The sequence below is a fragment of the Microcaecilia unicolor genome, chromosome 9 (assembly GCF_901765095.1).
Source record: "Microcaecilia unicolor chromosome 9, aMicUni1.1, whole genome shotgun sequence".
Classification (NCBI taxonomy): Eukaryota; Metazoa; Chordata; class Amphibia; order Gymnophiona; family Siphonopidae; genus Microcaecilia; species Microcaecilia unicolor.
The window spans coordinates 220,327,116-220,343,520 of record NC_044039.1 but is presented as its reverse complement, the minus strand read 5'-3'; the positions used below and the strand labels follow the sequence as shown (position 1 = coordinate 220,343,520).

General features: G+C 45.7%; 1 protein-coding gene across 1 annotated transcript in view; it reads left to right on the top strand.

Annotated features, from left to right (window-relative positions):
* NRXN3 (neurexin 3) overlaps positions 1-16,405 on the top strand; it is a 1,814,506-nt gene that overhangs the window by 475,611 nt on the left and 1,322,490 nt on the right. Inside the window, 1 exon segment of the mRNA XM_030213725.1 lies at positions 4,411-4,712. Within this exon segment, the coding sequence (XP_030069585.1) occupies positions 4,411-4,712 (302 nt within the window).

Sequence of the window (16,405 nt, the reverse complement as noted above, 5' to 3'; positions counted from 1 at the left end):
GGTCTAGTGGTATAGTTGGGGCAGAAGCAATCCTCAGGTGCTCCTACCTATGCCAGCTCCAATCTCAAAATGGCCGCTGTGACCTCTAGCAACAGTCTTACAGGCCAGGCTGGGCTGTAGCAGGCAGTTTTGGTTTCGGCTTCGGTTTTGGCCACAGATTTGGCTCTGGCTGAAACTGAAAAAAACACGTTTGGTTGCCCTCTAATCTGGCCAGCAAGAGTTTTGGAAAAGCCAGATTTTCTCTGAACATTGAAACTTCATATATTCCAAGAATAACCATACTGGGTCAGACCAGTGGTCCATCTAGCCCAGTATCCTGCTTCCAACAGTGGCCAATCCAGGCCACAAGTACCTGGCAGAAACCCAAATAGTAGCAACATTCCATGCTACCAATCCCAGGGCAAGCAGTGGCTTCCCCATGTCTGTCTCAATAGCAGACTATGGACTTTTCCTCCAGGAACTTTTTCAGACCTTTTTAAAATCCAGATACGCTAACCGCTGTTACCACATCCTCCGGCAAAGAGTTCCAGAGATTTGAGTGAATAAATATTTCCTCTTATTTGTTTTAAAAGTATTTCTATGTAATTTCATTGAGTGTCCCCTGATCATTGTACTTTTTGAAGAGTGAAAAATCAATTCACCTCCACCCGCCCCACAGCACTCAGGATTTTGTAGACCTCAATCATATTCCCCCCCCCCCCCCTTACCATGTCTTTTCAACAAAACCCCACAAAATTTCCTTGCTCATTTTCATTTGCTGATGACATGTCATCAGGGCCGCAGAGAGGGGGGGGGCAGGGGGTACACAGGGAGGGAAGGCCCGATGGGAGGCGATCTGCAGACTGCTGCTGCTGCGCTTCTTTCACACGGAGCGAGGTTGAGGTGAGGCGCTATGATTTGAATTCAGGGGGGCCCGGCCCGGTGGTGGACGAGGGGGGGGGGCGGCGATGACGACGACCTCGGGGGGGGGGGGGCGGCAGTGGGGCCCCCGGGCCTGGCCCAGTATCTCGGCAGCCCTGCATGTCATTTCAAATGAATGCACATCCCTAGTCATGATTTACATGCTAACATTCACACCTGCTCTCGAGTAGGTGTAACATCCAAACCCTGAATCAAGGTGCTGTTTCGATGTGACTTCTGTTAGTATTTTTTACCATCACATAGGTGCCTACCTGTCTTTGTGAAATCGGCTGGAAACAGGCGCTGTTATGCCCTTCAAACATAGGCAACGTTTTAATAAAATTACCTTCCACCTGTTTGACAAATTCTTGGAGGAAAAGGTCCACAAACCAGTATTAGCCACATAGGGAAGCCACTGCTTTACCCAAGGAGTGACTCTTTGGGATCCTGCCAGGTACATTTGGCCCGGTTTGTTCAATATCAGAGACAGACCTTCGTAGAGCTGCCAAGCTACCAGTTCCAGGAGGGAAGTTTTTTTTTAGCCAGTCTTGGTTTTGAACTTACATCCCAAAGCAGTGTGGGATTTGTAGTCCCTGATTCAACTCATTGAAATCAGTGCTGCAGATTCCAAAATGCATTAGGATGATGCTGTCAGAAATCCAGGGCTGGCCTGAAATCTTTTTCCTGGAACTGGATAACTTGGCAGCCTTTGGTCTGATAGAGTATGATGCATATTACTTTAATATTATGTTGTTATTTTTATGTGTTTTTTTAATGAAAAATTTATTTATTTAAGTTTATTTATTTGAATGTTTCTTGTGTGTTTCGTTGTATTATTATATGAATGCATACTGCCTAGAAGCCTTGGTCTTCACTTCCAGTCCTTGAGGGTCACCAGCAGGTCAGGTTTTCAAGATACTCCTAATAAATACGCATGAAAGCAATTTGCACACAGTGAAGGTGGTAGGCATGCAAATCTCTCTCATGCATAATCATTAGGAAGATCCTGAAAACCTGACATGTTGGTGGCCCTCGAGGACTGGGAGTGAAGACCAGAGTCTTAGGAGGTCTTTTACTAAGATGCACTAGCGTTTTTAGTGCACGCTAATGATTAGGATGCACTTAAATGCTTGAGACACTTCCACTTACTTTAATCTTGCATCAGACAAAATTGTGTGACAGGATACTGTGGGGCCCTTTGACTATTTTGCATTAAGCAGCGAGCGTGGGTTTTACCGTGTGGTAGACATTAGCACAGACTCATGAGTGCTAAAAACCCTGTGCCATCTGCTTAACACAAGAGTGGGTGTGTGACTGAGGCAAAGGAGAGTGTGACCTGCTGTGACAGCTGCTGTACAGGGCGATGCAGTGAGCTAGCTGACACGACTGCTGATACTGTACAAAGTAGCACATTTAAAACGAATCCAAGATGGAAGGTTTTTGGTCAGTCTTGGTTTTGGGATTTGTTGTCCCTGATTCCACCCATTGAAATCATTTCTGGCCCGACTGCTCCCTTGTGGAACTGTGTAGTTTGGCAGCTCTGTGAGAGAAGAGGAGGTGGGAAGTTACCAACCAGCTGTTACTTCTAAAACTGCTGTCAGCTCACCCTGTTATGAGGACGGACTTCACAGCGTTTGCCCCATATATTCAGGAATTCGTCATCCGATCTGAGTTGTCTTTGCTTCTGCCTGTGCTTGAGTCAGTCTGTAGTTTTGTTTTCTCATAGCTTTGTGCTTAACTCTATTTTATTAAAGAATGATGATGTGATGTTTTATTTGGGTGTTTGTTTTACTGGATCTGTATTTGGTATCTGTTGGAGTCTACTAGAAAAGCACTGACCAACCTGGTACCACTGGGTTTAGTACCCGTGCCATCTTTTGCTCCCTCTGAGGGGAGAAAGACAGATGTTGTACAGTGGTTGGATGAAGGACCCCCTGATTGCAGCGTTCCTGAAGGAGCCCTTATGTCTTTCACTGCACTCACTGAGCTGACAGAGTGGGGAAGGCAGAAATGCTAAGTTACCCAGTTCCAGGCTGGGGATTGCCAGCCAGTCCTGGATTTATGACCACCCCATCCTGGAGCATTATGGGACTTGCAACACTGATTTCAGTGGGCAGATCAGACGCTACAAATCCCACACTGCTTTGGGTATAAGTTCAAAACCAGGACTGATCAAAAAGTCTCCAGCCTAGAATTGGGTACCAGGGCTTCCGAGAGACACAGCCGGGGCAGGACTGGACCGCCGCCTGCGCCTGCCCCCCGTACCTGTCTCTGAATCACTGCTGCGCTGCTCTCTCACTCTGTCCTCTCCTGCTCCAGTGCTCCTGTGTGCCGGGAGTTGGGACCCGGATGATTGCATTAATGCGATATCGCATTAATGCAATCATCCGAGACCTTGGCAGCACGCAAGAGCAGGAGAGGACAAACCCAAAAGCAAGCAGGAAGAAGCTTATTGGTGCAGGGCCCGAGCCCAGGCCCCCCCCCCCCCCCCCCACTCCTTGGCGGCCAGGCCCGGGGAATTTTGCCCCTCCTCTTGGCAGCCCTGCTGGGTACATTGGCAGCTCTGGCAAGGGTATTTAACAGGGGAAGGTCCCAGGAAATTGCAAAGGAAGTCTCCAGGTGTCAGATTCCAGTCCATTTCCAATCTGAACTGGAAACGCAAAGCAGCAGAAGGAAACTGACAGACCCACAAATAAAATGCGATGAACACAGCAGTGTGATGGAGATTACAATGTCAGGACTAGGAATATAAACTTGGGGGTTGATATTTGAAGCGATTTAACCAGCTAGAATCGGTTCCTGACTGGTTAAATTGCTTCTGTAGGGCTATTGATTACCACTTAACTGGTTAGTGCCTCTGAACATCAGTACTAACCATCAAACACAAAGCTGGTTATTTTGTGGGTGGTCTGGGGGCGAAGTCAGCACTTATGTGGTTAAGAGCCAGTATTCAGCACTTAACTGCGTAAAGGTGGCGGTGGACAAACAACACTGACTGCTGTTGGCTAAATATTGACCCCTTCCTGAACCTTCTGAACCTTCTTCCTCTGTTAAGACCCTATAGAACTATGATATGTGGAGGCACTGCACCTCGGATGTTCATGCCTCTGATGTGCTATGCCTGTGATGTGCTTGGAGGTCTCTGGAATTCGTTGCCAGAGAACATGGTGAAGGCGGTTAGCTTAGCAGAGTTTAAAAAGGGGTTAGACAGTTTCCTAAAGAACAAGTCCATAAACCACTACTAAATGGACTTGGGAAAAATCCACAATTCCGGGAATAAAATGTATAGAATGTTTGTACGTTTGGGAAGCTCGCCAGGTGCCCTTGGCCTGGATTGGCCGCTGTTGTGGACAGGATGCTGTGCTCGATGGACCCTTGGTCTTTTCCCAGTGTGGCATTACTTATGTACTTATCGCTTCTATAACGATGAACTGCTTCTTCCAAAGTGTTATTCAAGCTTGTTCTGCTTGATGTCTGAATGTCCTGTGCTTTCTCTCTCTCTTTCTACAGCGAGGGAAGAGAACGTGGCCACGTTCCGTGGTTCAGAGTACCTGTGCTACGACCTGTCCCAGAACCCCATCCAGAGCAGCAGCGATGAGATCACCCTCTCCTTCAAGACATGGCAGCGCAACGGGCTCATCCTGCACACGGGCAAATCCGCCGACTACGTCAACCTGGCGTTGAAGGACGGCGCCGTCTCTCTGGTTATCAACCTGGGCTCTGGCGCTTTCGAGGCCATTGTGGAGCCCGTGAATGGGAAGTTCAATGACAACAGCTGGCATGACGTCAAGGTCACCCGCAACCTGCGGCAGGTAATGATGATGGGGGTGGATCACTGTATACTCACCCCCCCCAAGGAAAGAGACCGGGAGGGAAAGGCGGAGATTTGGCACCATTGCCCCATTAACAAAAACAAAAATGCATCAGTAATGCCAAAAATATAAAAGAAAGATGTTAGTTAACCTTAATTTTGTGTGTCTTTTCAGTTTAAGTGAATGCTGGGCTCTGGTAATGAAGAGTTTAGGGGGAAATATACCAGTGCGATCAGCAGAGTGGCCACATGGTGGCACCACTGACTCACAGATCATGGAAATTATGTAGTATTTTATACAGAATGTGTACTAGGGACCCAGTGTAGAGTCTGCCTTCCCCACTGCTCCTCTGTCATTTGTTTCCAAAACCTTTATTTTTCTGATGGATTTTCTTTCCTATTCCATTAACCAGTGTTTTGATCACCCAGTCTTCCTAGTGCAGGCATTTCTCTCAGGTTGCCTTTATCTTTGTATATTTTGCCGACTCTTGGTGTGATGCCACATTCTAATAATTTTGTGTGGCTGTGTTGTGGTTTGGCTTGTATTTCTGGATTTGATGTGGAATGTCCCTGAATTCTCTTTCTGCTTTGCTCAAAGGAGGCCTCCTTCGTCTCTTTGATGGACAATAGCCCCATTCTCTTTTTCCCAAGATCTCGCATCCTTCTGGAAGGAGACCTCATTCTGTCGTGGGATGTCAGTGGAATGACAAAAACAACAAAAATGACCCACTATAAAGGCAAACAAGTATATGTGAAAGTGAAGCACTTTACGACTAAAGGAAGGAAAAAGCCTGAGAGAAGATATGATAGAGGTCTATAAAATAATGAGTGGAGTTGAACGGGTAGATGTGAAGCGTCTGTTTATGCTTTCCAAAAATACTAGGACTAGGGGGCATGCGATGAAGCTACAATGTAGTATATTTAAAATGAATCGGAGAAAATGTTTCCTCACTCAACGTGCAATTCAACTCTGGAATTCGTTGCCAGAGAATGTGGTATAGGCGGTTAGCTTAGCAGAGTTTTAAAAAGGTTTGGACGGCTTGCTAAAGGAAAAGTCCATAGACCGTTATTAAATGGACTTGGGGAAAATCCACTATTTCTGGGATAAGCAGTATAAAATGTTTTGTACTTTTTTTGGATCTTGTCAGGTATTTGTGATCTGGATTGGCCACAGTTGGAAACAGGATGCTGGGCTTGATGGACCTTTGATCTTTCCCAGTATGGCAATACTTATAAAGAGCTACAGGTGATCAAAATGACCTGTACAACGGTCAATATGATGTGTTCCTGAAAATGGCTAAAAACCCTCCCTGTGTTGTCCAATATTTTGCTTCAATAATTATAGAAAGACATGCAAAATCACCTCCCAATAACTTCAGATCTCAAATACTTAAATATGTTCAAAAACATGCTTGTTGTTTTTGAGATTTTTGACCTAATTGACTCCACATCCACCTAGTTGACTATCCTGCTTATTTTCGAAAGGAGAAAAACGCCCATGTTCGGGAGATGGGCGTCCGTTTCTCGTGGGCGGCCAAATCGGTATAATCGGAAGCCGATTTTGGTCGTCTTCAACTGCACTCCGTCTCGGGAACGAATAAAGTTGACAGGGGCATGTCAGAGGCGTGGTGAAGGCGGGACTGGGGCGTAGTTATCGGCCGAGCAGAGATGGGCGCACTCGGCCGATAATGGAAAAAAGAACGGCGTTTTTAGCGAGAATTTAGGACACATTTTTTGGACCCTTTTTCTCATGAACAGGTCCCAAAAAAGTGCCCTAAATGACCAGATGACCACCGGAGGGAATCGGGAATCACCTCCTCTGACTCCCCCCGTGGTCACTAACCCCCTCCCACAAAAAAACCCCACTTGCGAAAACCTTATTTCCTAGCCTCTATGCCACCCTCAAATTCCGTACCCACCTCCATAACAGCAGAATGTGTTCGATCCTCTCACAGCCTTTCCCTGGGTCAGATGTGGCTCTCGGGTGCAGTACAGGGTCACATCAGCATTGCATTGTGGTGGGTGTAGTGTATTGGGCTCCGTGATTTCACTAGCTTGTGTTACAGTCTCACGATGTTGGTAGTTGGTAGGCTCTTCTCCCATGGTGCTTTTCCCCCTGCCTACTGGGTCAGAGTGTGCCCTGTTTTGTTTCCGGTAGTCCACGAGGTAGCTCAAACAAATGCCCACATCTCAAAAACGCCCACATCCAATGCATTTGCCTGGCACAAACCGTATTTTCGAAACTAAAGATAAACGTCCATCTTTTTCGAAAAAACGATTCGGCCCATCCCTTCACGGACCCGTTCTCGGAGATGGACGTTCTTACACATGGGCGTTTGCGTTCGATTACGCCCCTCTATGTCAGTGGAATAACACAACCTCTGAGGAAAGTTCCAGAATGTATTGCACCTACGGAAAGATATAAACAGGATGGAGTCGGTCCAGAGGGCAGCTACGAAATTAGTAAGCGGTCTTGAATGCAAAAATTATAGGGACAGGCTTATGAACCTCAAACATGTATACGCTGGAAGAGAGGTGGGAGAGAGGAGACATGATAGAAACGTTTAAATATGTCAAGGGCATTTATGTACAGGAAGAGAGCCTTTTTCAAATGAAGGAGCGCTCTGGAATGAGGGGGCATACACAGTGCCATAGTGAGGGTGCCTGACACCCGGGGTAGGTCGCCGCTGCGCACCCCCCCCCCCCCCCGGGGTGCAGGGCACGGCGCCCCCCCTCTGGAGCGCCCCCCTCCCTGAAACGCACCCTACCTTGCAGCGGGGGGCAGGCGGGAGGGCCGATCCGCCCCCAGTGCACATCACTGGGAGCTGCGTCGGCTCTGCTGCTTCCCTGCTTTCTCTGCCCCGGAACAGGAAGTAACCTGTTCCGGGGCAGAAAGAGCAGAGAACCAGTGAGCCAACACCCCCCTCCCCAGCACGTGCACCCAGGGCGGACCGCCCCACCACCACCCCCTCCCAATGCCACTGGTCATACGACAAAGTTAAGAGGGAATAGGCTTAGGAGTAACCTAAGGAAATATTATTTCACAGAAAGGGTGGTGGAGGTGTGGAATGGCCTCTGGAGGTGGTGGAGTCGAGGACTGTTCCAGAATTTTAAAAAAGCATGGGATAAGCATGTGGGATCACTTAGGAACAGGAAGAATTAGGGGTTACAGAGGATGGGCAGACTGGATGGGTCATTTGGCCTTTATCTTCCGTCATGTTTCTATGTTTCTATTACAAACCAAAGGGTTAATTAGCAAAACGAACAAACTCTAAATTCTTTAGTTCTTTTCCCTATTGTGATATTCTAGCTTCAGTCCCCTGGGAAATGCAAGGGGCCATATTTCCTATACATCAGAAACATTGCACCACTGTAACTGAGGCATGTTTTTCTTTTCAACTGAAATCATGTCAAGGCTGATGAAGGCTGATGGATGCCGGCATCAACGGCCTTTCGTTCCCCTTCAAATTAAGTGGGCCCTGAGTACTGACAGGACTGCTCATGAGAGATTCTGTGGTAAAAACGCACCGTCTTTGACCCCCCAGCCCCTCTCTGCAATGCCGCTGCCCAGTCACTTTCCGATTTACGGAGCAACGTAAAGAGAGAGAGCTCCTGCTGCAGCAGTGTTGAGAGAAACAGATGTATACCTCATAGAATGACTCTGACAGAGCGGGACCTACAAGGCCGAGAGAGCGGTGGAGAGAGAATTCAGAGCACAAAGTCAGTAAGAAGAAAGAAGCAGGACTGCCAGAGCCTGAGTTCAAAGAATTGTTGTTTTTAATAGAAATTAGCCAAAAGAGTCTGTGTGTCTCTTCTCCTCCTTTTCATATCTCAAATGCTGTGGACACTGATGGGGGTCTTCATATTCTTCTTCACTCTTCTCCTCCCCCCCCCCCCATGTCTCCATTCAGTAGATGCTGATGGGTCTACCTGTCCCTCTTCCTCCTCTCCACGTCTCCATGCTGTATATGCTGATGGGGCCTTCATATCTCTCTTCCTCCTCCTCTATATATCCATGACACTCCTTGGGTCTCCATATCCCTCCTCCTCCTCTCCATGTCTTCATACTATGGACGTGGATGGAGTCTCCATATCCCTCCTCCTCCTCCTCTCCAAGCTGTATATGCTGATGGGGCCTTCATATCTCTCTTCCTCCTTCTCCTCCTCCTCTATATATCCATGACACTCCTTGAGTCTCCATATCCCTCCTCCTCCTCCTATCCATGTCTCCATGCTGTTGGTTCTCCCTCATAGGATATCCTCAAAGCTTTGTACAGTTGGTACAAAGCAAGGTGAAGAAGTCTGGAAGCAGCCAGGGTCCCTTTTCCAGGAAATTTCTCATTTCCATTTAAGATTGATCCATGGTGGGCTCATGTTTTGGATGAATGGTCCTGGGAGATTTCAGTGTTTTAACAAAAATGTATGAACCCCTCCCTCTCAAGGTCTGTGGTCTCTCACCAGGTACAGACTATTCCATGTGCTGACCCAGGTTATATTCCCCACGAGAAACAGCACTGTCCTGCCTAGGTCCATCATTTATGGCATTCGGGGTTCTGAGATAAGACCAACCAAGGCTTGGGTGCTGTTGTCCCCTTGGAATTACTCTCTGCCTCCTGCTTCCATTCCTATAGTCTAGTCCAGGTCTTGTTCTGAACCATTAAAGCCCACTGTAAGCCTTTATGTAGGTGAGCAAAAGGACTTGATAGAGATGCAGAGCATGAAAGCCACAGTTCAGCTTTCTTCCTCCTCTATCATTGGGTCAAGAGGCTCCTCATGGTCTCTCGCTCTCTCTCTCTTTTTTTTTTGTAAGTATCCTTATTGGCAATCCGTAAACAGCATACAACAATATTCATGACACATCCCTGTTGTATCATTAAAAGACTTTCAAACAGATTATCAATCTGTTCTCAATATCTCCTAAAATCAATTCATACAGTGTAGCTCAGATCTTTCTCTATTATCCTCCTCCCCTACTCCCCTTCTCAACCACCCCTCTACCTCCTCTCCCCTCTGTTTGGAAGCAACTTCAACCATCATTTGGGCTTGTACCCCCCTGAGTTGTTATCCTTAACCTTTTTCCATAATTCACAATAAAAATTCTTTTCCTGGAAGTTTCCCCGAAGCACCCGATTCATTATTTCAAGTATTGCTGTCTGTCATCTCACGCTTTGGGCACATCAGTTCCACCCAGCACTGTAAGATAATTTCTTGTACGAGAAGGGTGGCCAGTTCTACAAACTGACACTTGTGATCAGGCAGCTACTTTGTGCAAAATCTTCCCATCCCCAACAACAGCAAACCATAGTTCCAATCAATAGAGGAAAGGAGGGATAGGAGGATATGATACAGATGTTTAAATACTTCAAAGGTATGAATATGCAAACTAATGTTTCTAAGAGATGAGGAAGTGGTAGACCTAGAGGTCATGAGTCGTGGTTGCAGGGTGGGAGACCAGGAGTAACGTCAGGAAATACTTTCACAGAAAGGGTGGTGGATTCCTGGAATGCCCTCCCATGGGAGGTTGTGAAGAGAAAAATGGTGACGGAATTCAAGATTGTGTGGGATAAAAACAGTGAATCATTTTATAGAAAAAGGATGGCATCCAATTAAAGCAGAGCTTAAATACCCTTAGAACTGGAGTGAGCTTTGACGGCATCTTCAGAGGTTGAGAACGAAGACCGATGATGGGCAGTCTTCTACGGTCTGGGTCCCAGACAGGGATTAATGAAGACGTGGAATCTGTGCAGAGTGCCAGATTCAACTCTAGCAACCTTGTTGGACAGATTGTATGGACCATTGCACGTCTTTATCTGCTGACATGTACTATAGTAACATAGTAACATAGTAGATGACGGCAGAAAAAGACCTGCACGGTCCATCTAGTCTGCCCACGATAAACTCATGTGTATACCTTACCTTGATATGTACCTGTCTTTTTCAGGGCACAGACCATATAAGTCTGTGCAGCAGTATTTCCCGCCTCCCAACCACCAGTCCCGCCTCCCATCACCGGCTCCGGCACAGACCCCGTATAAGTCTGCCCTCCCCCATCCTAGCCTCTCAACCACCAACCCCTCTTCCCCCCGCCATTGAATAATATGCTCTGTGTCATTTAGCACCGTAGAAGTCTTATTGATAATGTGTAACTCGATCTGGCCATGTTTCGACAGCAGCCTGTATAAGGGATAAGACATGAAATAAAATTGAAAAGATGATATTGAATCTTCCTGATAGTACCTGGCAATCTTTTTCACCATAGTGGGGATTCCTGTTGTTCTCCTAGCCTTCCTAGTTTCTCCTGACCAGGTTGAATTTCCAATGACTATATATTTGAACTACCATTTGTCAGATGCTTTTCCAGCATCTAAACAGGCTTGAATACTATCCCCTGGGGTGTCCTGCCCTACTTGCATCACCTGTAGTTCTATCATTGCGTTTGCTGAGGTATATCTCTCATCACTAACCTCATCTGTGTGGATCAGTGCCAGGAGGAAGCACCCTAACCTCTCAGACGGAATGGAGGCCAAATTTGTTATATCTTAATTGAGAAGGAAGATTGTCCTGTGTGACTCTGCCTGTTTTTTTCTTTTTAAATGTTTGTCTGGTTTTGGTGGTACCATAATGAACACATGGTTCAGTACTGACCCCATACGCTGCTTTTCTCTGAGTTGTTTGCAAAAGTGAATACATGGGTCTGTAGTTAAATACTGTAATGTAAAACTCATCACAGTGCCTAAGCCATCTGGTCCCAGGGATTTCACTCGCTTTAACTATTCGATAAGCTCTTACACTTCCTTTACCACAATTGGAGCCTTTATACTGCTTCATTTGCTGATGTGGAGTAAGGTCTGTTCCAAAGAAGTCTTCCCTGGCTTTTTCATTATGTAGACTTTCATTGTAAAGATTCTCAGAAAATTTCACAAATTTTGCTTTTGTCTGCCTCTTGACCCATAGCTCGCCCTGTGCTCCCTTGATCATCCCTATCTGTCCTTTAGCTGTACATTGCTGGACCAGGGATGCTAACAGCTTCCAGGTTTCATTTATACATCTGTATACAGTGCAATGCTCGCTGATCCGGAAGGTCCTGCAACTCCCTGCTTAATCTGCTCCAAGCCTCCAATGGGGTGAAAATCAATAATTCTGTCATCTGCTTTACTTTATTAGCCAGTGCTAAGATTGCTATCTCTTTTGACTGACCCCCCACCATGTAAGCAATAATTTTGCCCAGCGGGACTGCCTTGGCTATTTCCCAGTAAATCCTAGCATCAACTTCCCCGGTGTTATTCTCACACTCAAACTCTTGCCAAGCTTTTCTTAAATAGGTTTGAAACTCTTCATCTAAGTATAATCCACTGCCCCATCTAATCTCCATTCCCACCGGAGAACGATCAGACGCTTCCAATGTACCATTATTGATTTATTTATTTATTACATTTGTACCCCGCGCTTTCCCACTCAAAGCAGGTTCAATGCGGCAATTGGAGGGGTAGATGAGGCAGAGGGGGCTAGGCAAGAGCGAAGGGAGTAGGAGAGGTGTGAGTAAGGGTAGGTGAGCATTTGGGGAGGGGTCGATGAGGTGACAGGGGATAGAACAAGGGATAAGCAGGGGAAAATGTGGCAGGAGATGTAGTCTAGGTCATTATCTTTGTCTCCTGGATATGTGATGAATAGATGGGTTTGTGGGAATTAATCTGGATCGTTTGGTTAGGCTTGCCTGAACAGATGGGTTTTTAGTGGTTTCCGAAAGGGCAGATGGTCACTGAGTGATCGGATTGGTCTGGGGAGGGCATTCCAGAGTTGGCGGCTGCCTAAGAAGGAGAAGTTGGATCCATAATAGGTTTTGTACTTGAGTCCTTTGCAATTATAAGTTTTCTTCATCTTAGGAGCCCCCAATACTCTAATTAAGAGATCAACTCCTTTCCCTTCTTCATCATGTGATTCTTTTAGGATGTCTGCAGTCAATAGTAAGATGTGTGGTAATGTTGAAATGTCCCCATAATATTAACTAGTAATCATCATTCTGTAGTACAGTTATTCCCAAACCTGTCCTGGGGGAACCCCAGGCAGTCAGGTTTACAGGATAGCGCCAATGAATATTCACAAGATCTTTGAATGATTGGATGCTTGCTTCCTGTCTTAATTAAATATTTGAAATCTGATTTATTAGATACTATTACTTTCTTAGTAAATTACCTCTTTGAGAGACGGTTCTCATCCAGAGATTTTGAAAAGAGCATTGATTCGCCTTCTTTTAAAGAATTGGAATTTGGGTCCTGAAGTCTGTAATTATTGTCCAATTTGCACTTAAATGTTTTTTGCTAATATTTTAGAAAACGCTGTTTTATTTCAATTGCAAGATTTTTTGGATGTTAATAATTTACTTGACTCAACTCAATATGGATTTCGGTCCTAAACATTCAACTGAGATGTTATTGGTGTCTGTTTTTGATTCCATTAGGGCTGGTTTTGCTCAGGACCATGGGAAGAATGAGGAAAGGGACAGAGGGAACAGTACAATCTGAATTGGACGAAAGGGGAACAGCTTTTTCTATTTTAATATTGCATTGTATGATTTCAGAGTTTATAAAATAGTTGCCTTTCAGTTAGTGGAAGTGTATTTTTAGTACGTGTTTGTATGTAGTTTTTAAATTCCTATGCACGGTACTAATGTAAATTGTGCCATTGCTCTGCTGTTGCCAGAACTCACCCCACCTGTGTTGGTAACTGTGGTGCGAATGGCAAATGGAAGACGTGGGTTTACAACTGTCACGATTCTCTGGACTGGAAGATCAAAAAACCTGGAACAGCTAAAAGTCTCCTTCCAAAAACTGGGTCCCACCATACCTCTTTCCCCATAGTTAGAACCAGAACCCCTGACTTACAGGCATGCAACGATTGGACCAAATGGAGATTGTTTGTTAAGAGTAGGGCTTGTCCTGGGGCTACGAATGGTGATTTTGGACTTAGCTCTACACCACATCTAAGGGTCACCAATTGACTCCAGGTTAGCTTGTATAACTTAACCAGTTCCAGTATGTGTAAAACAGTGGAGGGCCATTAGATCGAGGAGTGCATTGGCCCGGATGACAGGAAGCTTTTTGGCAACCCTGTGCTAGGAATGGGACAAAATAGTGTGGTCAACAGGAACTAGTTATCTCTAAACACGGTGAAGGACTGAGCTTCCACTGAAAGGATGCAAGGTGTGCTCTGCACTGCACCTTCGCAGCCATGGAGGTACCCAGCAATTGGGGGATGTAGGCAGGATGTGTTCTGGGACAGAAATAAGTAGTTCTGTAAACACGTTGCTTTGAAATGGTATGTTTAACCTCTAGAACTGGAGATCCCTGCTGTCTGTGATGCTTCTACAATCTTAGAAGACTTGTTTACAGCCAAGGCAAAAAGCGGTGCATGCATGATGCTGCTGGTGCAGAGATCAGGATCCTCCACTATAACAGTCTTTGTCCACAGACCACCCTGAGCCCTGGCTTGGCTTCCCCCTATAATTGTTGAGCAGCCCAAGTGTCAATAAGATTCCAGTTCTGCTTGAAAAATCAGCTTCAGAACAAAATAGCCCTCTTGCCTGTTATAGAAAGATCAGCATGCTTTTTTTTTCTCCGGAATTCCTCTTTCGCTTTAAATGTTTTCTTCCCCCTCCCCCTTTTCCTTCCCAATTTTTCTGCTTGCTCTCTGAGTTGTGGTCCCTGTGTTGGAGGAGATGAGTCTCGTAGCCAAGTGGGGGCTCTGCTTGCAGAAGGTCAGTACGCCAAACCTCAGCATGTTCTTCTGGATTTCACCCTGTCCCACCTGCGTCCTAGAATGCAGTGAGAGGTTTTGTGTTTTCACTCCTTGTTCATGATGGTTTGAAAATGAAATCATACGCTAACTCTTGATATTTTGGTAATAAATTGGGGCTAAAGAGTGGATCTGCAGAATAGTTAAGTAGCCCTGTGCATGCATGAGCTGAAGCTCCAGACCGGAGCCACCTGGTTGCTGTGTCATAGATCCAAGCTGTACAATATATTTCATTCTAATTCTGTTCCTGTTACTTTATGCTTCCAGTAGCTTTGCCTCTTCTCTCAGTGACTGCTCGATATTTATCTTTGGAACGTGATCTGAATGGGAGGAGAGGCAAATTATTCCATCTTCACCAGGGAAAGTTGCATTCATCCTTGATTTTTGTTTTATTACTCCCAGCCCGATGCACCCTGGGAGTTGCAGTTCTCAGTGGACAAGCAGGATGATTCAGCCACACAAGTGGGTGATGTCATCCAATAGCACCAACATGGATGGTCTCCCAGAAAATTCTGGAAAAGGCTTGCTTGGTTATGTATGGTTTCCCAAGCATGTGCCATATTGTGGAGTCCCTCTGTTCTTAATTACAGTAAATTTTGGATGTAGTTTGCATGGAGAGGAATTTCATGCCTTAACTTGCAGCCTCTTCAGTCGGCTTCTTCCATCTTTTCCCAATTCTGGTTAAAGTATGTGTCACATTTTATCGTTCACATTTCTGCTCAGGGATCCTTAAGGTGAGTAATAAGTCAGTAGTAGGAGCCCTTTTTAGATTTTATCAGTATCTTCTTATGTGCCTTCACTTAGCTTCACAAAATTTTGAGTCCAGTTGCTTCCGAAGTTTCTCTTGTGTGATTTCAAGAAGTCCATTATTTTATTTACAACATTTTCTAACCCACACAATCTTTAAATTCTTGGCAGCTTACTAAACATCACAAAATCTCCATGATATTTCTGGAGCTAAATCACAATATTCCTGATTGTGCTATCTCTTCAAAGCTGTCACTTAGGACCTAGAACTCAGGAAACATAGATTGCAGAAGAGTCTAGTACACCTACACCAGGTGTGGACTGACCCTGGTCAGGCAATAAGGATGATGGGCCCCTAATCACCTATCAAAATTGATTAAATAGAGGCTAGGGAGAGTGGGCCCCCTACTACAGTGGACCCTTGGGCACTGCCCTATTGACCCAATAGTAAGTCCACCCTTGAACTACACCAACTCTCAAGGCATTGACATCAAAGCACCCAGGAGCTGCACCAGCTGCTGGTGGCACCTCAGCGGTGAAGGAACTTGACATCCTCTGAGACTGAAGCAGAGGATCCAGCAGTAGAGAACCTACCTGCCCTTAGTGCAATTTCCCAGAGTCCGGTTGGGATGTAAGAAAGCACAATACCAAACATCATGAGAACATTGCCCTATGATGAAAGGACATGAGTGCTGGAAGATGACAGCCGCTGTCCCAAGCATTCTTATCAAAAGGAGAGCTCAGTCTGACATTTATAGAATCAGTCATGTTACGCCAGGGTTCTGGTACATCACCACAAATACTTAACCAGCTTCCCAACATGACACCCGAGACAAACCAGACCCTCACATCACTGGACCCTTCTTGACATGACATCCCATATTTCTAGATGTCGTTCCTGCCTCTGTCCCACAGAGCATCCTACCATGACCTCTTGTTTTAGGATATTTTTTCCTTTGCAAAAGGTTTGCGTCTTGTGCTTGATTTATAGCTCTGAGGTTTCTAAATGTCCTTATCACATCTGCCTGGCTCTCCTTTCACTCTAGGGTGTTAATAATTAGGTTTATAAGTCTCAGGTCCTATGGTTTATAGTGTAGAACTCAGTTGCTCCTGACCCCTCAGGTTCTTCCTTTAAAATGGCTGCCATTTTGTTGT